General features: G+C 36.1%; 1 protein-coding gene across 8 annotated transcripts in view; it reads right to left on the reverse strand.

The window, feature by feature from the left end:
• The window catches only part of REPS1 (RALBP1 associated Eps domain containing 1), a 62,382-nt gene that overhangs the window by 16,726 nt on the left and 20,546 nt on the right, over positions 1 to 25,110 (reverse strand). For 7 of the 8 annotated variants that reach the window (XM_074164307.1, XM_074164299.1, XM_074164281.1 and 4 more), the window contains exons 3-9: positions 24,562 to 24,758; positions 16,040 to 16,193; positions 9,352 to 9,479; positions 8,706 to 8,868; positions 8,333 to 8,396; positions 7,321 to 7,475; positions 2,053 to 2,174 (exon numbers count right to left, since the gene is read on the reverse strand). In XM_074164307.1, the coding sequence (XP_074020408.1) occupies positions 2,053 to 2,174; positions 7,321 to 7,475; positions 8,333 to 8,396; positions 8,706 to 8,868; positions 9,352 to 9,479; positions 16,040 to 16,193; positions 24,562 to 24,758 (983 nt within the window). Of the gene's footprint in view, positions 1 to 2,052; positions 2,193 to 7,320; positions 7,476 to 8,332; positions 8,397 to 8,705; positions 8,869 to 9,351; positions 9,480 to 16,039; positions 16,194 to 24,561; positions 24,759 to 25,110 lie in introns of all 8 variants that reach the window. The other variant, XM_074164251.1, reaches the window with a different exon arrangement.

Below are 25,110 nucleotides of genomic sequence, written 5' to 3' on the forward strand. Positions count from 1 at the left end.
GGGGATGAATCTGCTTGGAAAGGAAGATAATCCAAAGATGCAAAACTTTTTCAAGCAATTCATTTGTTGATGACAGTTTTAAGAGGTTCAATTAGACTGGTGCCTTCAGTAATACCAGAAATTTTTTCATGGCATTAAAACCTTGAGGACTTTGACCTGACTCATGCTGAGAAGAAAATGCTGAGGAGCAAGAAGCAAGCAATATAGCTGAAAAATAACAAATTCCTTTGTGTTAGAACACAGAACTCCTAACATTTAATAACTGTTCAACTCATTTTAGTATAGTTAGTATCTGGTAGTACATTTAGTGTGAGAACTTTTCCAAACCTCTTAAAGTTTTAGCAGATTTTCAGAAAAAAAATACCACATTATCTATCTGAATGGACAAAGTCAGTTTTGTAAGACAAGCTTTTGACCGACAGAGAATTGTCATTAACTTTGTTCCACCAGTGCAACTACTTTATTTAATTGCTGGACACTGTTGCCCTGGACCCTGAAGGAATTTCTTCAATTACAATGCAGCTTACCAAATTATTAGCTTATTAAATCTTTATTGCAAACATGAGGCAATGTATCAATGCAAATTTCAATACAGTTGCAGACATTTACAGCTTGTTAGCAACAACTGAGTATCTGGTCACCTCCCTCCTAAAGCATAGCTTTCTACCAGCAGTCTAAGAGTTGCTCTGTCAAATAGAACAACTAAGAATCACTACATAATTTCCGACATTTTTCATTTGGTAAGGACATCACTGTGAGGCTGGCATTTGCCCTTAAGAGGAATGGCAGACTTCAAAGTCCTTCCACCTGAGAGAAAGAAAATTTCCTCTGCTCCTAACTTTAATCCTAAAAATTTGCTTATTTTCTGTTTCATATTGACTCTTCTTTGGTTTGTCTACATCTTTTACTACCAATCTGCTATTCACTTGAAGTCTAACAAAGAAAGAAGAAAGCCACAAAAAGCTCTTTCAACAGGAGAAGCAGGTAAGATAATACTCAGCTACTGACAGAACTACCTTAGATGTTAAAACAAGTTTTAGATTCTTCTTGAGAGACTCAGATTAAGTGGAAAGAGTTTTCCAAAAATAATTTCAATATTTTTCCCCTTCCCTCTCCCCTCCCCAAATGAAAAATAAGCCTACATCATCTTTGTAGTATGTTTGCAACCAGGAACTCATTTGAATCTGAGGTAGCTCTTCGAATAAAACATTGGTTTATTCTAAGTCAAAGGCAAAAGTGTTAAAACAGAGCAACAAGAAAGACTCTAGGAATCAATCTCTTACAGGCTTTTTAAACAATGGGCATTTGTGGAAAAAAAAAAAAACATCCTGTTTGGTAACTTCGTTTCAAATCCTAACAAAATACACCTTTACTATATAAGACTGCTTATATAGCAAATATATATTGTAAAGGATGATAAAGCATAAGTACATATCGGCAAGAATTTAAAATTTAAATAGATTTAGCCAACGGTTGGCTTCAAATTCAACTTTGAGTCTTTGCTTCTTAACCAAACCCAGAGCTGTGACTTCTCTACATCACTCGTGTGATTTTTGACATTTCATATATTTCAATATATTGATATATTTCAATATATTGATATTTGATATTTCAAGGTAAATATCACCTCCAGAAATAAGTCTCAGTGTCCAGATCTGACAGAAATTTGTTTTGAAGTTTTGCAAAATTGGTGGCTATAATATCCCTTCAGAGGTAACAAAAAAACCACCCAACCAAAAACACGCCCTAAATGAAGAAAATCAGGAATTAATTCAACTTTTCCAATAAATGCTATGAGATCATTTTGTGATTAATATAAAGCTTAATTACCATTAGTGACAACATTTTCAATAGTAGCTCATCTCACAATGACACAGAAAAATCAGATGGAAAACATTACCTTTTTTACAATTTAACATGTGTAGAAATTTCCTGTGTCTATAGTCCTGATAACGTTTTCACAATTTGCAACCAACAGTCCATTTATGATAAATTATGGATTCACACACAATTTAGTTAATGACTGGCAATGAAATAACTCAAAGTGCTGACCTCACTGCTCTGATTCAATTCTGGCCAGGTCTGGTTTAGGGATGGCATTGATGGAGACTTGCTTGGAGGTGCTTCTGCTGGAGAGCTGGAGTAACCTACCTCGCCAGTCTGTTCCCCAACTTCTGAAATGACAGGAATCACTGTAAACCAAAATCATGAATTGCATTCAGTTTATTCTCAGAAGAGCTGCTCACGTCTCATGGAAAGTGCAAATTACCTTTTTGGTTTCTGCTTTTCCAAGGAAATACTTAGCAACAGACAAAAAACACACATTCAAGTCAAATATACTATTTATGAAGTGCTACTCTTATTTTGAGGATCTTCCTGAAAATTGGACTTTGAAGATTACCATATCATCTGCCTGTACTTTGGCTTTTAAACAGCATTTTTAGATTTCGATGATGACATGTAGAAATAAATAATTCTTTCTTACATTAAGAGAAAATAGCTTCACACTAATGTTTATTACATCAAATCCAGCACTGAGAAGTTTATTTTACAGAATAAAATACTTCCTTATATGAAAGGTTAAAGCAAAAACAGTATTATCGATGCAGACACAAACCAGAAATATGAAAACAGATGAAGAAAACCATTCCTTTAAAATATTCTCTGGAGAATAATCTAAGTTTTAAGCCTCCTCACTAAAACAATTATTTCCATTGATTACATTTTGCAAACTGAACAAGTAGAGCAGCTGGCACATTGCAACTCTACATTCTTACTGTTATTTCAGTTTCCTCTGAGCTTTCAGCAAGAACAGTGCCTTGCAGAAACACTCCTCCTTCAGAGCTGTACACATTTTCATGATGCAGCACGCTTATTTTTGTTCTGTTCAAACTACTAGAGAATTGGGTGAAGTAAATCCAAACAGCAGATTAAGCCTTCCGCATAACACAGTAAAATCCTACTTACTGTGTCTTCTATTTTACAATACAAGCAAGCAGTCCTCAGTAATGTGCTCTAGGCAATCCTGCTTTAGCAGGGGAGTTGGACTAGATGATCTCTAGAGGTCCCTTCCAACTCTGAGAATTCCGTGATCGAATGCCTCAAAAAGCTGAAGTTCAGATTACAACTGTGTAATGTAACAGGAAGAGTTGCCAGAGTGACTGATAAGTTGCTGGACATTTTAACAAGACATTTGTAGAATTAAATCCCTGAACAAGACAAAATACTGCACAAGAGAAAAGATGGCTTAATTAAATTACTATTTAAAAGGACTACTTGATAGAAGTTTAATTCAAGATGACTGCCACAAGAATGTGAGATACACTGTACCAAAAATTGATTAAAATTTATAAAAAGGACTGTTTCAAGCTCTGCAGCCTGCTCTTCTGCTACAACAGCTCAATATTCTGTCTGCTGTCTTCCATTCAGAAGAAATTCCTAACAAATCCAGCGTCAAATTGAACTGGAAAGACCTGAATAGCCAATGGTGACTAACTGCACCTTTGAAAACTGGAAACAAGCCGTTATCGTCTCCAAAGTGGTGCTGGGGCCAGCAAGGGGCACAGCTGAAAAAGAACAACCAAAACACCGAAGTCCAGAAATAAATTAATTGTCCCATCTTGAGGCCAGGGGCAACTGAGGTGCTACTGACATGAAAAAAGCCACACACAGAAACCAAAAACTCATCAAGATTTCAAATGTCTTTTAAACTTCCTGTAAATACCCAGACATGAGATTGAGACTCGATGTTCCCAAAACTGTGCTCAGCACCTAGCATCTTGCACAACTGTCCTTTAAGGAAAACGGCTTTACAAATTGTTCCAGATAGAAACTGCATCAATACCCGCTTCAGGCAAAAAGCAACTGGCAATAAAAAAATATTCTACATCAAGCTGATACTTACAGATGGAATGATGGCACCAAGTAGGCAAGATGACATACTGTGTGGTCATTTTATACGAAATAATATACTAAGTTCAAAATATGCCTGTGGTAATATTTTGGGAATGTGTATTGCATATCAATTGCTCTAAAGTGTAATATGGACTAAAATTTTCTGATGTGTTAAACAATCAAAATTCTCATTTCAGCAGTGGAGCACTCAATAACCGAACTAACTACTACAGTTAAACACAAGGTCAAAGGATAAAGCTGAGAACTGCTGTGGACAGACTGCACAGCTACCCATAATTCAAGGAATTTTGCAAGTGTCTACATGAAATGTGCAGAAGGCACCTATGGAAAACTTCAGGGTTCAAGTAATTAAGTTGTGTAAGACACAAAGTATGGCAGATTGCTTTTCTTACAAAGAAATGGCATTGTTGCAGCAGCCCAAACAAAGAACAATTTCACAGAAAAGCAAAACTTGCTTTGAGTTTTGTAAAGGGTTGGGACCTTTAATGGAGATAAAATTTAGTTTAAAGGAAAACATTTACATTTATTTACATAACAGGATGTGAGACTAGTACTCTTTTCAGCTGCAGATCAAATTCCGCCAAGACAGATGCAGATGCTATCAACAGTATTCAATTCATAAAATAAATCTATGAGAACTTAGAGGATTTGTAAAACTGCATGACTTCATGCTCCCATTTTCATTCACTGCAGTCTTCTTCTACAGGCTGCTCTTACGCAGACAGATCTTGCTCATTCTGAAGAGCTGACATTTTCTATCTACAAATACCACAACACGGCATTAAATCGTAACTGGAACTGCTGCAATCCAAATAATTATTTGAAGTGTACGACCCAATTCAAAATGCTAAAGTCATTCAATTGTATTGTAGATTTACCACATGATTCTAAGAACTTAAAACATTTCTCTCCTTTGTCAGCAGAAAGATATTAGCACCTCATTTAACTTTTTTTTTTTTCTGTAGAAGTGTAGTGCTATACGAGAAAAAAAGACCAACTCTGTAGAATCATATGGTTAGAGTTGGAAGGGACCTTAGAGATCATTGAGTTCCAACCCCCCTGCCATGGGCAGGGACACCTCCACTAGAGCAGGCTGCTCAAAGCCTGGCCTTAAACACTTCCAGAGACGGGCCATCCACAACCTCCCTGGGCAACCTGTTCCAGTACTTCACCACCCTCACACTATAAATGCTTTAGTATACAATAGGTCTATGTCATGTGAGAGAAATACACATCCCTGGTCATGAAACCAGATGTAGGACAAAACCAATACGTTAACAGGCTTGGGACACCTCAGTTGGTCACGTAATAGATTTACAGGGGCTGAGGGGAGACAGGCTGCCAGAGCAGACCATGAGAGCTCTTCCTTCCCTCCGTCAGAGCCATAGGGCGCAGCGAGCCCTCTGATACTTCTCTTTCTGCCGGTCACCAGCTCAAAAGTCAAAATGGAAAGAGACAGCAAGTTCCAAGCCCAGAGCAGAAGCATGGAAGACCAAGGGGAAAGTTTCTAACAAAACGACAGAGTTAACAAGAGTACTGTCGACACTTTTGAACTAAAGTTTCCCCTCTTACACACTGGTTTAAAAAAAGACATTCAAGTAATTCACCTTGAACATTTTGAAAGTACGTTATTCACCCTGAGGCTTCAGTCAGCAGAAGATGACTAACAATTTCTTTACAAATAAAGTTGCATCCCATAAAAAAAGTGCGCTCAAAAAGACACCCCGGTGCCGTATTTTTCAGTTTCTATTTCTGAGCAGGCTGTTGGAAGGAAGCTTTATTGAAATACAGCTTTTATGGGAACTAAAAAGTAAAAATTACAGAAATTTAACTGGTTGATCTTTCTAGGCTGATTGACAGTCCTTAAGTTGAACCCATGTAATTTATCATGCACGTCAGTCTGCACATACTACCTATGAATAACTTTTAATTTAGACTAAAATAGTAAATGTATGTTGGTGAATTGGTGAATTTTTACCGCAAGTAAAATCACATCAGTAACTTCTCCTAAGGTCTTTTATTCAACATACTCAGTGATAATTTGTGTTAAATGCTATAGATGAGCTATTTCCAATACTGGTGGCCCAAATTAAGAAAAAAATATTACAAAAAGCATTTATTTGTATATATATTTTTTTTTTACTACTTTTAAAAGTAGTTTTTCCTCAAATTTTAAGACCATTTTGTACCTCATGGAAATAAGTTAAAGTCTGATATTAACAAAGTTGCCTGTAAAATAAGAATAATAAACATACACATAACACTTTCTGGTTTAATGTCTAATTTATAAAGTTTCCAGACAACTTCAGCCGAACGATAAAAGCCTTGAAATCTACTACCAATAAAGGCAGTAGAAGATCAGGTACGTGTTTACTCATACTGAAAACACTTCAGTTGGAAAGGTTCTTTGAGGAGCCAAGATACTCCCACAGAAAATGGTTTAATAATTAAAGCAGAGGTAGTAAGAGCCACAATATCTAGTTGAAGAACTCGTCAATAATTGCCAGATGAAAGTCTTTGACATCCTACAAACACAGTATGAAGATATCCCCTTTGAAGCATTTAGTAAAAAGAAATAAAATCCTAGGAAAACTTAGCAGCTGTGCACCCACAGCATGACCTGACTTTCCAAGCAAAGACTGATTGTTAAAAAGTCACCTAAAGCAGTTTTAAAATATTCAGATTTGTTTATCTGTTCTAAATAAAAAAAGGAAGATGGCCAAAAACATGCTGTTTTAAAACATCACTTTACATGGACCAGTAGTTTGCTTTTCAGTTATGGGACTGAGGTTTTAGTAAACATTAACAACCAAAACTCATACATTCACTGGTTTATCTGGGAGCATCCAAAGGTAAAGGACTACGCAAGGAAAGACGAGGTGCCAAAGCAACAGAGTATAAATCCTGCTGTCAAGTCAGGAGTAGAATTGAAAAAAAAAAAAAAATCTGTGCTACTGATCCTATACTTTTAAACTACAGTCCCACCTCTCACACTAAATCTGGGAATACTTTCTAAGTACCTTCAAGACTTAGAAACTCATGTCATATTTTCAGAAATGAGGGTGAACTGGAAGCATATTCATTTGAAAGCAAGTTTGAACTATAGCTGGATTGGGAATTTGGAACACAACAGCTGATCATGAATAAAATCCATCCTGTGGCAATTTTGTTTTCCTTAACCTTTAAAGGACACAGGCAGCATTTCCAAATGCAATGGTCAATACGTGTACTCTTCCCAAATAACTCTCCCTGCACAGAAACAAGTACTAAAGTTCTAAAAATTGCACATTGCTTAACTTCATACTGACTAATGCGTTATAGAAACCTATAAATATCTGCTGATATACTTTAACAACTACACCATCATTTGAAAATAGCAAAATTTGTGTTGAAGCATGGTCTTACCCGTTGAGTCTTCCAAATCAATCAGTTTGGGCATTAAACTTTCAGGTAACTTTTCTGGCAAGTCATACCCATTCTTCCTAGCAACTACCAGATGAAATGCAGCACAGAACTCATCCAACGTCAGCGCACCATCTTTATCAAAATCTGACAGTTCCCTAGGAAGGAAAACTTAGTATAAATAAAGTTTCTTAAGGTTATTTTATTTCCAAAAGACACTTCTACTTGGAAGAATCAAATAATGCAGTTTATAATTCATTTCAACCTATTACACGCTTCATATTAGTGCTACATGCTTTACTCTTCAAAAGATGAGCCTTCATCAATAACATTTCTTAGAGCTTAAAGATCATTTAAACCTACTTTTATCTCTCCAGGTTTTTAACTCATTTAAGACAGCACTACACAGTACCTTTGGCCTCTGATTTTTGGCAAAGTCTACTCAAGAAACGATAGTGCTGAGGCAATGTGACTTATTTCAAATGGGAAAATACCTGAATTAGAAATCATTACACTGAAAGAAAGATCAAATCTGCCAAAGTAAGCCATTTAATGACAGCATGCAATGATGCAGAACAAACTCCAGAATACAATGAAAAACAAGCTTTGCACCAAGTCAAAGCTAAATTTGTCATCAAGTCTCAGTAAGTGCATTTGAAATGTATAGATGCAAATATATTTATATTTAAACTTAGACTTGAATGAGTAAATACAGATAAGGAATTATTTAAATGTAACTGCATCTTCAACAACAAAAACCTCAAATAAATTACTTCTCACTCTGAAGTGTTTGAAAATTCCTCAAAAGCACAAAATGCCTTGCAAATAGTGCCAGCTGTGACTCATTGAAGCCTACTAAAGTAATATTGGCATAAATAAGAGTAGGACTGAACATATTAGAGTATAGTGAAATTTCACTTAATAGCACTTTCTAGTAAGCAGATTATTAGATGACTGCCAGATAGCTGTCATCTTTCTAAATAATTATCCCGAATCGAGACACATTAACACTTACCAAATATGAGAAAGTTCAAGAATAGGTAGTTTTGACTTAGTGAAAAATTCTTTAGCTGCAGATCCTGAAAAATTACAATAACCATTTTTAATATTTAAAGCAAGTTAAATCATTAGAAGACTTAGAGCTATGGTAAAGAAAATGAGCTATTTAGCAAAGGTTTTAGGAAAAATGACACTAACTACTGGGGTTAAAAGAAGGAAAAAGGCAAACTGGTTTCAAGTCCTTTCTTGAATTACACTGGAGTTTACTAGACCATTATCAGTAAAATGCATAACTTCCTTCAAAATGGTATGCAAACCTAAGTACACAACAAAGTCTTTGTAACAGAACTGCTGCACCCACAATTATATTTTTTTAAAGAGTAACTTACCTGGTATAAATCCATTTAGATCAGGTTGAATCGTTTTAAACTGATTAACATAATACTGCCTTTGTTCATCAGTTATTTTCCAGGGGTCATCATAACTACTTGATTGCCTACGAATTTCATTTGCTGTTGTAGCTGATGCTACAGTTCGTACTGTTGTCTGGTCCTGAAATGAAATATTTTTCCTCAGTATTATCTACCTAAAATGCTTCTATGAATTCTCAACTTCTTGCCTTCAAAAAATAAAGCATAGTTAAATCTCACAGTAGTTTAACAACTGCAGGAAACTATCAGCAGATTGCATCTACAGGATAATGGCAGGGGATTTTTGCACACTGATACATATGGATAGGAATGACTGCAGATATGTAAGCACGAAAAAAAAAGGTATGGCACAAATGCAAAAAAGCTAAACACATGTTTTAAAGCCATAATTTTTGACATTTTTTAAAATTAGTAGCTTTCAGTTAATCACTTCAAATGAAGTCAACTCAATGAAACAAGTATCTGTTGGGTAAATGGCACTGAACACACTACAGCACAGATACACAGTAAACATCTGCAATGAAACTATATTTAAAAAAAAAAAAAGAAAGGATTGCAACATCAATCTGAATGAAGCAAATCAAATACCAATAAAGTGTCACACCTGGACAGAAGCAGGATGCATGGCTAAAAGAGCACTGGTTGGTGGGGTATCTGCAAAACTGACCCAATTTTCTTGATGGGGTGGTGGTGAATGGCCAGACCATATGGGATCACTAGAAGTAGATGAGCCTGAAAGTAGAAGAAACATTTCCTTTTCAAAAGACAACCTTGAAAACTGAGTAAAAACTATGGATATGGAAAGCGGTCAAAAAAAAAATAATCCTGAAGCACACGCTCCTGTTAAGGAGATACACACTTGTAGAATGGTGAAGAAAATAAAAACCAAATTGCACCATGTTGACAAAGTTCACCTCCTGACAACTCACTTCTGTAGATTTTTACATTAGGTCAGCTTAAATCTGTACTAAAAAGACAGACGAGAGGAACAAACTTATTGCAACATGTGTAAAATGTATATTGGGTTTTACCCATTTAATGTGTTTTGAATGAGTTAGTTAATACTCCACATTTTCTCCTAACTGCACTGAGCAACACTTGTATGGACATTTATTTAAAAGTAGCATACAATATTAGTACGCAACTTTATTATAATTATTATTAAACTTTTTTCTTTTTTGGGTTTAGTTTGCCATTCAAAGAACAAAGCCTTGGAAACTCCTCTTATGAATCATGCTTTTTGGTACAGGTAATTTTTTTTCCTAAATTATTTCTAGACTAACTTAACTCAGTTGCTTAAAAACAGGCCAAGAATAATAAAAGGCATCCATATAGAGTGCTGACATCTGCAGTGTATTAACTATCTGGAACACAGTAATTAATATTCACGCAGTCTCTTGTTATAATCTACTTCTCAAGTACTGCTGATGTTCAATGTCTTAATATTAAAATAACTATGAAGCAACTATAGAACGATTGGGCCACCCACTGCTCTATGTACAAAGTCCTCAAAATTCTCTTCAACTGCACTTGTAAATTAAAAATTCAAGGAATTCAGATCAGAGGAAAACAAACCACCTAGAACAAGTCTGTAAGAATCCCAGGACTCCATTCTCCTGACTCCTAAAAGTAATGCTGAACTCCTTAAATCTAAACAGCAGCTGTGAAACCGATGACTTTAATCTACTCTTCTTGCACAACTAAATGCTTTCTCTTGAAATACATTAAATAAAATCATGCTTAGATAGGAATTTCTGTAGAAGCAGATTTCCTTTTAAAAGGCAGTTCCATTTCTTCTGATTTTCTGTAAGCCCTCCATACAATCCACAAACAAGACAGATGATATTAACATAATTTTAATCCTGCCACTAAGACCTAAATTGAAGCAATGAAACTCAAGAATTTATCGTCAAGATGTTGACTAAATAATATTGCTATCAGAAGTCCATTTATATATAAGCAAACTATTTATTAAGCTGACAAATATCAACAATTTCAGGTTCTTGGAGACTGATGACACTACAAGCACACAATCTGCAGTGAAGGTAATGTGAGAATCAGTGAGGCACACTGAGGGCTAACATCTCAAGGAACAGCAACATTGTTAGTATACAAAATTGATATATAAAATCTTCCAACACGCAATTACTCTTTCATTCCATAAATGACCTTTTTCATAGGAGAAGGTAATTAAAGAAATGCTTACAACTGCTTTATCTTTGCTCTTCTGCTACGTACAATAGCTGTAATTGTGCACAATACATTGAATCTTGAATTATATAGAACAAAAATTGATATTTCCAGGGGAAGAAAGATTTTCTGAAGGAGTACTAAAGGTCAAACATACAAAATTGAAAGGTTACATTATTTCTGAATTTCATCAAAATATGATAATACCACAAAGGGGTTTTAGGGGTTTGTTGTTTGGTGGGGGTTTTTTGCTGTTGTTATTTTTGTTTCATTTTGTGGGGGTTTTTTGTTTGTGTTTTTTTTTTTTTTCCCCCCAGAGTTAGCTTTACTAGGATAAAAAGCCACTACTACCTACTCCTTTTGTTCCTAAATATGTCCTCCACTTCTGGAAGCCCCTGATGTGGCCTGGAGCTTCTAGTGACTTTATCCAAAACTGATAATAAAAGCGATGCGTTTGACAGTGCTTTTTGCCTTGGGGCTATTCTTCAGGAGCTGCGAACACTCTGAAACACTAGAAAGAAATATGCAGAAAAGCTGTGTCTCTCTCCACCTGGTCTCCCTTGGGACAGGACCAACAGACAAGTCCTTTCCCTCTCTCCTATGCATGTGCCACACTCAAATGTTACTTTTGATACAATGGCTCTCCCCTTCTCTGCCCCTTAGACACTGATATTATTACACTAACTTATATATATATTTACTCCGCTTTGACTTTTCCCAACAAGTTGTCTTGGTACAGTTCAATTTGTAACCCCCTTAGCCCAGCACCTCTTCCAAAGCAGTACTTTGGCAGCAATGGAGGTGCCAGTAGCACCATACTGTCCCACCTTCAGAATACTTCACAAGGACTACAAGAACTGTTTCCTTTCTGTCCAAATCATCCTGAGAATAAACTTGTGCTTCACTGTTCCTGTTACTCACTCTGTGATGCAACATTTTAGGACATGGGATGGGAAGGCTGAAGAACACTGCAGAATGATTACATTCCTAGTAACACAGACATCTGGACCTGCACACATACTCATGGGCTGCCACCAGCCAGTAACTTAATTCCCAATCGTTAGAACTATATCTAATTGACATTTGAATTAGAGAGAGCCACCATTCACTTTCTTCTCGAACTACAAAACCAGACTGGGAATGCTGAGATAGAAGGAAAGGTGGAATAAAACCAGGTCACAGAGAAGACTTGGAATAATCAGCGTATTTTCATTTTATGATTTGAACCCAGTGAAGAAACAACCTCCAGTGGTCTCTCTGCATTTTCATCAATAAGAACGCCATTAATAGCACTTTAAATGGCCATAGACCTAAGACCAATTATCAGATTAGAACCAGCTGGTGAAGTCTAATGCACTATCTTTAGTATGAAGATCTAACTTGAATTCCTGTGGCTGCTCTATATCCTTCTCCTCCAGCCTGAATATTTTACCAACACACTGATAACTTGTGGAAAACTATCTAATTTCCTTTGGGATAAAAGTTAAATTTGTAGCTCAAAGTGAGGGGTTAAGTGTAAGAAATTGTCTGTCTAGATAATATCCGAGTAGCTTGTACTTTTCAATAACTGTACAAATGTGGGTTTACTTACAGAGAAGTAAACTTTCAACTAACTTTATGAACTAGCAAGAGCTCGCCTTAACACCAATTTGTGATGAAACAAAATCAGAAGGTAAGTACCTGGATGTGATTACTAAGGGAGTGAAGAGCTCTACAGCATTTTGTCTTAAAATTTTATAAATAATTTTTAACCTGTAATAAGGCCAATTGTCAACAGTTATTGAAGCAGTGACTAGGAGACAAAGGACTATTCAGTCCCCTGCAAGTACAGTAAATATCTCAGGACTCTAAAGATGCAAGCGAACTGTTAGTACAGTAACCATGTTCCATTTCTGTCCATCAAGTTTTCTGGTTCTTGATTTCATGAACTGCAGCAAAATCTCTCCCAATGAGGACAAGAAAGAAGTGTGGCTTATGTCTGAATATGTATGAGAACTTGCAGCCATCAAAACACAACTTTGATGTAACACCAAAGAAATCTAACAGAGGTCCTATGACTGAACAGAACATCTCAGATTTTTCACTAGTTTGAAATCATTATCTGGATACTACCAACATAAACACCCTGCTTTGCTTCCATTCCAAACAGATTACAAGGTAACAAAAGATAATTTCCAGCCCCTGTTCTGACATGCTACTCAACTATCATTTGAAGTGGGGAAGGGGTTCTTTCTCCCAAGTTTGTCACAGTCAGCATCCTTCTGGCAGCTGAAGCTGTGATCCAAAATGAGCTGAAAAGGTAAAAGTATGAAGTATTTTCTTTCTCTCTCGTAACTATAGGAACGGAGGGCTCTCATCTCATATACAATTCTGTTTCCTACAAGAGGTTGTCATCCACTGCACTATTCTATTAAGACTGATCCAGAGATGCAAGCCAGAACCGAGACATGATTTTTGAACAGATTTATCTTAAACTGTTAAATCAAAGACACGTAGAAGACTTGAGAGACTCAGGTTTTAATAGAATTGACTCTGACATTTAAGGATGAGACCTGAAGGAACTCTAAACGTCATTCTGCATGGGTGATCAACGTCTGTCACTGAACTTTAAATTCCTGATATTAAAGTAAAATACATGCACACCCTTTGGGGCTCTCTTTGCAAAAAGGCTTGAAGAAAGATGGTAACAAACCTTGGCTTCTGATTTCATATGTGTACGCATATGTGTAAGACTGACCTAGTCTTGACAGTCCCTCAGAGTCCAGCTGCTTAGGATAGAGTTAGTGATGCTTCATAACTGAATTACTGAATAACACAGTGGCAAAAAAAATTGTAAAAAATAGTTTTGCTCTGTGAGATGAGAACAGGTTTTCTTCCTCAAGAAACTGAGGACTACAGCTATAAGTTATGCTTAAGACTTCTGATACAAGACAAAGTGTAAAATTTTTTAAAAAACTGCAATTGGGTCATCATCTAATAATTATTCTGCAACCCAAGTTGATACAGAAAACACTATTTAATTTTGTTCACAGTGGGAGTATGTTGATGCAATGGAGAGTCCTATGCACAAGTCAGAATCTTCTTTTTTGAACATACCTTTCTCCAAACAAAAAAAAATGTTTTGATTTTTGTCCTTCCAGTTTAAGGCAACATGCTGTTTACTATTAGACCCATCAGAAACATTTTCACACTTGAGGTTCCATGCTTTCAGTTGACAATCCCATTACCCTCAAACAACATTTCACATGATGTGAAACACAAGCAGAGAGACCTGGGTTCTTATTTTTCTTGGATCACAAGTGAAATGATATAGTCCTGCCTTAAATCCTACTGAAATAGTATCATATATTTGCATGTTACCCGATTTCTCAAGAACATCTTGCACTGGAACCAAGACGAGCTTGCAAAGCTGATTTTAAGAAAAATAATCAACAGTCTGTCTGGTTCTACCCAATTATCAGCAGAACATTTTTCTACAAAATGATATCCTTAAAAAGTAGGCTCAAGATAGGAAAAAAGAATGACAAACTGTCTAAAACAGCTGAAATTCAAAGGAATAATTAATCACCTGCAGTGCCAAAGAATCATCCACAGTGATTCAGGATGACAATTTTTGTTAAACTAATGTATAAAAACCCACTCTAATCTTAGCATTGGCGGAACAGACAAACCTTCTATAGCAGAATCTCCAAATTACTTTAAACACACTATGAATGTGTTTCAGTGTGGGATATAAAATCAATTAATATTAAGCTAGTTCAGAATATTTTCAGACAACTACTGAAAAAAATTATCCACTAGACAGCCCAGGGAAAGCATTGCCAAACTGAAATATGAAAATGAAGTTCTAATACCATGTTAAGAGGACAACATTGAACTCTTCAACAGCAGGAATAATTTGCATACTTTCCCGGAGTCCCTGACTTCACAATTTAGAAAAACTTCACAAGTTAGAAATCAGTTACCAGACAAACTTGTATTTCAGCTTGCATGAAAAGCAAATCAACTAAACTATGCAAGAAAAAAAGTCAAGAACTTGACTGCTGTGAAATTACAATGCCTGGACTGAACCCTCAGAAGTGATTATATATGCAATGAGCAGACTAATCATCTTTATTTTTTTATTCTAAAATTACTGTCACTTATCAGCAAACAATGTCCAGGACACTGGCATAAACCTCTGCCTACAAACCACTTCACTTCTAAAATAAGTTTTATTTCCTTATCCAACCAATTCTAACAACAGAATCCCTGGTCCTCCACAGATGCTTCTATCTACCGAATGACAATAAATTAAAAAGGTAACAGATCAATTTTAGACTATCACAACTGAAATAAACCAAACACTGTTCAATCTGAATCTACAGACTATAAAATACAACACACTATTTATCAGTATCATCAAAATCAGAACCTGAATTAGAATTGCTCCACTGTTCTCATATTTATTGTCTATCAGATATCAGAAAAGAAAATAGAACTTTTTGAAAAGTGAGTTAAAGGGGAAAGCTTTTTAAATCCAAATACAGCAGTCTCCAACAACAGGGAGCGTCTTCATGTTAAACAAAGAACAACAAAGGATGAAAAGCTGTACTGAAACAAGTGGTTCCACCTCAACAGACTGGAGATACAGTAGCTTCAGTTCTGTTTACATAAACTTTCAGGAAAGCAAAAAAAACCTCTTAAGACAATTAGTTGTTCTGACAATTCATCTAATCTACCAGAAACATAATTCAAACAAACAATACATTATCTGCTGCTTTCCCTTGAGCTTCCCACATTTTTGGGTATACTAACAGTCCCTGCACAATTTCAATACGACGTTAGTTTTGTATTAGAAAACTTTCCACTGGGAAACCTTCATACTCTGTTTCCCTACCCCCAAACTCTAAACATTTCCCATACCCCACTAAGAAGTGGATCCGCCACATGCAAGACCACAGATTCCACGGTGCTGCCACCAACATGAACATTCAAATCTGCAAGAAAGTTTCCAGGATTGGAAAACACAAAGATAAACTTCCCTAAACTCATTTAATATACTTATTTAAGAATTCCACAACTTTGGGTTAGAGCTGAAGCATAACAGAAGACATTTATACCTGGTTGTGCTTCACTAAATGGAGCCCAAAAAGGCCCAGGTCCAGCAAGAGGTCGTTCATTATTCCCTCCGCTGGGATGGCGGTTGTGCTTCCTCCATGTATGTGGAGAGGTTGGTGGGGATTGCTGTGGTGAAACAACTGGAGATGTGGACTCCTAATAAAACAAAGGAACCTTTTAAGTTTTTTTACTAAATAACTAAATACATAAAAGCCTGTCTAAAACGGTTATATCTAGGAACAATCATCACTGCAGTTAAAGTCTCATTTTAGAGAGTGAAAGTTTTAGTACTTATTAAAATGAGGGAACAGGAGAAGTCAGGTACAGTATGACTCGCACTGGACATATTCACTTCAAACCAACATAATCTAATCTATTTTTAACTTGGCATTCTTAAAACACCAGCAATGCCAAGTTAAAAGACTTAGCTACAAAGTAAAATAGATTATAAGACTTACTTTCACTTGTGATAAAAGTTACATTTGAACCCAGGTCTCAAAAGGAAAAGATTACTTACTGTACAATTAATTTTCATCAAGTGATTCACAATCAGTTATTTTCATTTAAAAACAAATCAGAATTAGACACTGAAAAAACCAAATCACTAGCCAGGCCACATTTTTTTTCTTTTTAATACACAAAAACATAGATGTAATTTTTTCAAATCAGAACAATGCCATCTGGGATATATTTCTCTGCTGTACAAATGACGAGGTAGTTTTGCCCTAACTTTAAGGCTCAAGATTCTCTTTAATCCCATGTTGTACTATATTCTCCCTGAACAGGTAGAAAAACAGAATCACACGTGCAATTTCTACCTGTTTCATGAGACATTCAGATTACCAGATTATTCCATTCCAAACAAAATACAACAGAAAAATTTATATCGTACAAAGTATCTATACAGTAGAAAGTAATTTCCTCTCTATACCTAGATCTTTTGAAATTCCAGTTTGCCCGATTCCCCAGTTTGAATTAAACTGTATTAGTGAAAACCAGTACAAGAAAGCAAAGCTTGAACTCCCAAGTTTCCTGAAAATTAAAAACAAAGCTAATAATCTCAAAATCCGTTTCAGCAGTAGACACACAAAAAAATGTGGTACTCCATGTTAACAACTGTTAACATACTACCAAGTACCAACAGCCAGACTGTCTGTAGGCTTCCACGATTCCCAAGAGTGAACTGGTTTACTTTGCCAAAGACTCAAAGGTCATTACGCTTTTTAGTCTAAGAGCCAATGAGAAAGTGCCAGAAACAAGCTTTTCTACAAGAAAAATACATACATGAATCCTAACAAAAATGTTTTAGGGCCACGACAATTGATACTTTCTAACACGTTGATGTAAACCTTCACTTTTTCCCCCCGCCCTCTGATTTTCTTATTTCCTGGGACACAGGGACAGCCTGGTTGATTCTGCAACTGAAGTATTTTCTGAAAGTTCTGACCATTTAGTCAGATTCCTTTAAATAAGTTCCTAGTCCACAAGATTTTGAACTTTCCATTCAAAGCATTTAAATGATGCCCATATGTATTGGCAAAGAGTACTAGAAAGTGGCTGGGAGCAATACTAATTCGCTTCAATTTCTAATTCAGGGACCAGCTGATTGCACAAAGTGACTGTTTTTCCACAGCATCACCAGTTCAAGATTTTTTTGCTGCTGTTACATGCCTTTGTGAAATTTACCTGGAGATTCCTTCTCTCAGCAGCCTACTTGACAAGCACGTTTATATTAGATGACAGTACATTCTTACCCTTACAGGTACATGGAGGCAAGAGGGGAAGGAGAGAAGGTATCCAGAGCGCCCCTTGCAGGCTGGAAGCTAGAACCGAGGTGGAACGATTAGTCTGCTTAGTGTAGTGCAGCAAGTGCTAGGAGAACCATCATGATGCATCACTGAAATCAATGAAAAGCTTCCTCTTCTATTGGCTTTTATACAAGCCATCTTTTATCAAACAAGATTTGAAGGACGTTTGAATTTTTAGACGAAATACCATGAGTAAGCACAGGGAAAGCTATGCTTAGTCACAGACACTATTCTCTTACTCCAGTACTCCTACTCTGGTAAGTCAGATGGTCCAGAAAGACACAGAAAAAAAACCCACAGGCAGACAAACATATGATAGTCTGCCTAAAGGAAACCCCTCACTACTTCTAGTAACTGCATGTGAACATTAAAACTCTTGACACAGTCCTCATGAAGCAGCCTTGCCCTAACAAAGCTCACAACTGTCACTACTCAATAAGACTCTAACATTTGGCCATATGGGACACGGGAAAAATTGCAAATATGGGACACGGGAAAAATTGCAAATATGGGACACGGGAAAAATTGCAAATATGGGACACGGGAAAAATTGCAAATATGGGACACGGGAAAAATTGCAAATATGGGACACGGGAAAAATTGCAAATATGGGACACGGGAAAAATTGCAAATATGGGACACGGGAAAAATTGCAAATATGGGACACGGGAAAAATTGCAAATATGGGACACGGGAAAAATTGCAAATATGGGACACGGGAAAAATTGCAAATATGGGACACGGGAAAAATTGCAAATATGGGACACGGGAAAAATTGCAAATATGGGACACGGGAAAAATTGCAAATATGGGACACGGGAAAAATTGCAAATATGGGACACGGGAAAAATTGCAAATATGACACACGGGAAAAATTGCAAATATGACCCGCAACTTCAATTCTTTCAAATGTTTACTTTACACATGGTTCATATGAGCATGTAATAATGGTAATCAGATCATCAGAAGCACAAGCATAATAGTTTTGTTCTCAATGTTCCAGTTAATGTTATATCAGAATTCTGAACATTTACAGATTTCCCACAAATGATTTGGAGCTTCAGCTTACAGACTCCAAAATTATTTAATGCAAACGCATGTCACCAACTCTGATGTCATAAAGCTTCTGGAAGAGGGACAAGTCACATCTTCGGCTTTACTTTACTACAAAACATATGTTCTCCAAAGCGACTTAAACCAAATTTAGACAGCATTACTCTGGCACCATCTTTCCCCTATGCAATCGCAGTCACTGTCATACACCACTCGTGGCATTCATCGATGTACCTTACTAGAATCTTAGGAGAACTAAACTCAATTATTTATATATTCGTGTGTGTGTGTGCACACGTGTGTAACAGCTTAGCCAAAATGCTGGTAGTTGATGTAGCTGTAAAGAAGGAAGATGCAAGCCAGAAAAGACTGGGGAGGATGCAGGACTGTAGAAACATTGACTCAGATTCAAAAGCAGTCACGAAAAAACACGAGTGGGGATTTATTGATATTGTGATTACATACAGGTTCATTCACCCCTTTATATATAGGTTAACATCAACTATGTACCTGCCTTTGCAGTGGGTAAGAAGCTGCCATTTTCATGTACTCATGCTTAGAAAATACGGTTTGTTGTACAGAGCTGCCACCTCAGTTTTGCATTGAGCTTCACATTTTAGTAAACAGAGACAGTATGTGCATTAGAACCACTTCTGTTCCTCAGCTGCAACGTAACTCCCATAAACTGAGAGTGTTTTGAGAGTTCATGAGAGTGCACGTTGCAGCTGAGGAACTAGAGTTGCTCACTTTCATCTCTTCGATCTATTAATTAAAGAAACTAATTTTGAAAGCCTGAAATAGCCAGGATGAGATTTTTCTGGGAACTTTAGGGTACAGAACCTAACTTAATTGCTCTTCAAAATCCTAACATGTAACAACTACCAACAGTTTGCCTAATTTGGGTTACTGATAACTTAGCGATTTTGATTTTCACCAATTTTAACAGAACTCTCTTTCGGAACTTTGACAATTTTATTCACCATCCGCAAACTGTAGTTGATGTATCACTTACTAGATCAGCTGCTATTAAAAAAAAAAAATCTTATCTTGGTAAACTGTTTTAGCACTTTCAATGCAATTATATTTAAACATATAAAACACTAGGCTTTTAATCTTTTCTCTCCAAAGAAACATCAATGAAAATCATACCAATTACAACGTTCGGGGTTTTACTATCTTAAGACCTTTATTTTTCCTCTTCACATTATTCCAGAAAACGGATCTAAATAAAAGCATGTTGACATAAGTAGTTAATAACTATTTACCATTTTCATGTTAAATCAAACTGCTGAGAACATTCTTCTCAATAACTAATAAAAAAAAAAAAAAAGGTCATAGCTAACAGGCAAAAATTAAGTAAACCTTAATTAAAAAAACTACATTAAAAAAGTTGTAAAAAACCATGATTTTTGTCAAACTGGAATTACGAAACCAAGACACTATGAAGGACTCAGAACCTGGGACTTTTTTGGACCGACAAGCAGTTACTAAAAATAGTAGATTAATTAAAAAAGGTGATATAATAGATGGCTCTAAAAGAAGAACCTTAGTGAAGGTAAGTCAAACAAACTGGCGTAAGGAAACACAATACTGCGCTAAAGCAACTCTGGAGGGATCTCAACCTCAAAAGAGCATTGCAAGCGTACACGAATCAAGTGAGATGATAAACCTTTTCCTGGATCTCACATCTCAGGCCAGAAGAAAGCCTCCTAAGGAGAATTCTAGAGTCAAGGAAGCCAGACATGGTATCCAAAGGGTAGCTCTAAGGGTGTTGTGATCTAGGTCCTGATACCACACAGCCTGCGCAAGAGTCAGCGAACAGATCCATCATGAAGAAAGATGATACTAGAGATGGTAACTGCACTCCAGAACCCATGTTTTTGTAATCAATTAAGAATTCTTACTGAAGAACAAAATAGTCCAAGGTTCAATGTGAACCTCTCCATATGCAGCATTGCACATTTTTAGAGAAGGGCGGTGTGATTCTGCCAATTTTTAGTCTGACCTCAACAGTTTGAAAGGTTTTAGCCTAGGTTTTGATTATTATTTTTTTCAAAAACACAAAGACAAATGGAAAAGGGATCAATCACAGCATGGGAAGTTTTACTTAAGTTGGCTGGTATTTTTTTGTGATTTTCTAGACAAAGGAACTGCACTACGTTTAACCTGAACCTCAGCATACTTCAAGTGGGGTGCCACAGAAGATAATTCCAACAATGTGGAGATTAACACAAGAACCTAAGGCTATGGAAGGAACAAAGGTGGATTGTATTTGAATGGGAACTATTCAAATTGATTCGATTGAAGGGAAGTTTTTAATAATGCTCCTGAATGACCAATTTGGGGAATGACCTAATTTGATACTTTAGGTAATGGTTTATGCACACTAAATCACATGCTGATCAATTCTGACAACAAATGTAAGGAGGCATCAGATGGATGGATTCCTTTCAGGACATTGGTAACAAACTATCAAGTTTTAAAACATAAAATACAGTGACTTGCATAGTGGAAATTAATACCTAAGTGCACAATGAGAATCAAGCACTTGAAAACAGAACACTGGATGCACATGTCAACTATCAGACCACCACAATATGTTAAATATGACATTTGCTTTATTCACAGTTGCTAAAGTCTATGACATGAATCAAGCAGAAGTAGGGAAGAACCCTACAAAATAGTATTAATACTGGTGAGACCTAATTTAGAATGCTAAATACAAACCTAGTAAAATATTTTCAATAAGAACAAATTCAAATTGGATTAAAGGCAGAGAAGGATGAGGTTTACTGGTAACTACTTTGAGACAAAACTAAGATTATGGATTGCTTTTTCAAGCGAAACAAAGTTCAGGGGGAATACGATGTTTTTCTAGTAAATACTAGTGGTGTTCTGTAGCAAGCAGTAAGGACCAAGTTGCTAAAAGAACAGGTATTACCTGATCTAAACAAAGTTAATTGGCAATTCCCACCATATTCCCATAGGTACTCCACTATATTCCTGTGAAAGCTCTGGAATAGTTTTCCCCAACACGGCCAGTGTGATTTCAAGAGAGAACCCTGATTATTTTTTAAAACTCATTATCTAACACAATTTTTCAAGATAATAGAGGGTTTGACTCAATGACACAAGAGGTATTTTCGAGCTCTGTGCTTTTAAATGATTTATTTAATACCAGATATATTTTACCTGGAATTATCTGTTCAATCTACAAAACAGAAGGGAACAGAAATGGGCTAGTGATAAAACCTTAAAAGAAAGTCACACAACTTCTCATGTAGTTTAAAAAAACTGAAATGATCAAATGAAAGGGACATGAGTACTTTTTATTTTCACTTGGATACAGCAAGGTCCAGCCTATGAGCATTTGCCACATACATGTTTTTCAGCTGTTAGAGCCTCAAGATCTATTGAAACAAGCTACCCTCCTTTCCTGGAAAAGGTGGCAAGCCAGGTGAAAGTATCCTAAAGCAGTACCTGATCAACACCTGTATCACACTTAAAGACAATGGAAAAAGTATTTGCTTTTTGGCTTTAACAACAAAACACAAAACATCCAAAGGCAATATCTAACACACTAATATTGAGAACATTTAGTCACTTTCAGAAGAAAGAAAATACTTCCTAATGTCAACGTTGCTGCTTCTAAGAAATTGCTTTCAGTACATTTGTCCTATTCCTTTAAAAAAAATTTAAAAAAAACAAAAAGGTTTCTATCTACAATGACAGCTCCCAATTCTACTAGGAGGATTTCTTTTTAAAAAGCACAAGAACTCAACAGAATCTAGATTCTCAAGATTGGCATCAATTAACATTTTTAGTAGCATAGCTGCTACTACTAAGGAATACAAATATCTCTATACACCATGGTTCACATACATACGATAACAAAAGTGCTTGTATAGATGTTACATTGTCAGCAGAAGTTTTCAAATCTATTTAGCCTCTATTACTTAGGAATAAGAAATTTTCCCAGCAGAAAAGAAAATGGTTTCCCCCAATGTTTTATCCCCACTAGGATGTGCAGTCAACATGCTGTCTAGTGAGTAAACGCATCTCTCCTTGTTTGGCTCGACTCCTAGAATCAGTTCTGCAGCTCCCCTGACAGCTGGGCGTGATTTCAGTCATCTCCTATTAACACTAACAATATTAAAAAGATATAAACTTCTGGCCAGTGCTATATTTACAGAATACTTAGCCATTATAAACTAAAAATGCCACCACAAAATTGACTAGAGATAGAAAAAGGATGTCACCGAACTTATCTCTCACTTGCTTTAAAAGATGACCTCATTTATAGCTACTCTTTGGAAATGCAACCTGATTGCCATTTGCTGATGCCCTGCCTTCGAGTGAAGCTCATTGAGGGGAAATGCCAAAATAATGCATTGATAAAGGAATAGTTTTAGCTAGGACATTTCAGTAGACAATATTCTAAGTTAAATTCTTTTACATCTCTAATTATAAGATATTAACCTATGCATGACAAATCTCACCAATATGGAAAACTGCACACAAATGAACCCAGTTTTTAAAGATGAAGATGTAATCAATGTATTTTGAAGTGCCAAGTGTATTATCAAAGACAGTAAACAGTTTAAGGAAAAAACAAAACAAAACAAAACTAGACCATGACAAGCCATCTTCAGATCTGTTTCCAGCCCTCCTTTCATTACAGTCCCCACCTCCAGTTTGGGAGAAAGGAAGTGGCAGCCAAACACTGATTACAGATGGCCTCTGCTAACTTTCTTTTTCTTTATATTGGATCAGTCTGGGCTATTTCCAGAGAGATTAATAAAAGTTTACAAGTGATTCCTTGATTCCCAGAGAGACTTAGGGATGTTTTCAAGTTCCACATTTCTTTACAAAACAAGTCCAGAAAAGAACATACCATGGGGAAGAAAACAGGTCATTCAACAGTTATGCACAGACATACATATACCCAACAAAATTTAATATTTGCACTCAGTGTTCTTGCTTGTAGAAAAGACTATCAGAAAAGATTTCCCCATGGAAAGAGACTGTAAAGACTACTAAAAAAAAAAAAGGAATGATGATGAGGCAGAGTTGTAAGCCTTTACAGTTTTCATTTATTCAGATATCCTGTAGTTGAAGATGAAAGAACCAGTGAGCAAAAGGAAATCAATTTTCTCATTATAACAACACAATAAAAAGCCATGTGAAAACGTCTGTTTTATTTCTGGTTCTCATTGTCTCTAGTTAACAATTCCATAGCTGAACAATAAAACGTAAGGCAGAGAAAATTAACTGTGAGATTTAAAAAAAAAAAAGTAAAGTATTTTGGATTTAAAGGTATTGGAATATGTTGAAGCACTAGAAATCAAGTCTTCCATGGCATTCAGTATCACATCATAATGAATTCAACTTGATACTTGCTACCGTATCTTACACATTTTCTTTTCTGTCCCAATTCTTTGTCCATTACCACCAATATTTTAAACACAGGTTTTAAGACTCCATTAAAAAAAGTCTCCTACATGCAAGTATTTCAGAAGAATATGTAGTCTTTATGTATAATATATACCAGTATGATTTTTTTTTAAGGAAACTCTATTGAAAGTAATAAATAGGAGGTCTATCAAATTGACACCTACACAGCAAAGCAGTGGTTAAGAGTCCCATTTAATCTTTTAATTTACCTGTTGGTCAGTGGATGTACGTTGCTGAACTGCATCATGGCTCACAGAGCCTTTTTTGACTTGTATCCTGCCAGGTGGAGGAGGAATCACACCTGAATATGAAGCTGGGTTATCAGCATCTGAAGAATACAAGGCTGTGTGTCTTGACTCTTGTTCATTCTTTGACACAACAAATCTGGGAAGAGGGAGGTCCTTTACTGTTTAAAAAAAAAAAAAAAAGGAGAGCAGGCCATTTACTACACAGAAGCATGATTCTTAAAAATAATAATGCAGTACTATTTTGTAGTTAAAACTTTGCAGGTGCCTCAATTACTTAAACACTGAGACTGCTGCTGTAATCAGGCCAACATTTGCCAGTTGAAAAAAAGCAAATACCCTTTCTGCATTATACTTCACCATTCTGCTACCCAAGTTCTGGGTTTGGTATACAGAGGACTTCACATGGCTCCAGAACAGTTTTGCACTAGAACTCTGCCTTAAATGCAGTAGCCATCAGATAATCTGGATTTAGCTCATTTTTTATTAGTTTTGCCAACATTTAATTACTGA

Source organism: Numenius arquata, chromosome 2, assembly GCF_964106895.1.
Source record: "Numenius arquata chromosome 2, bNumArq3.hap1.1, whole genome shotgun sequence".
Lineage (NCBI taxonomy): Eukaryota > Metazoa > Chordata > Aves > Charadriiformes > Scolopacidae > Numenius > Numenius arquata.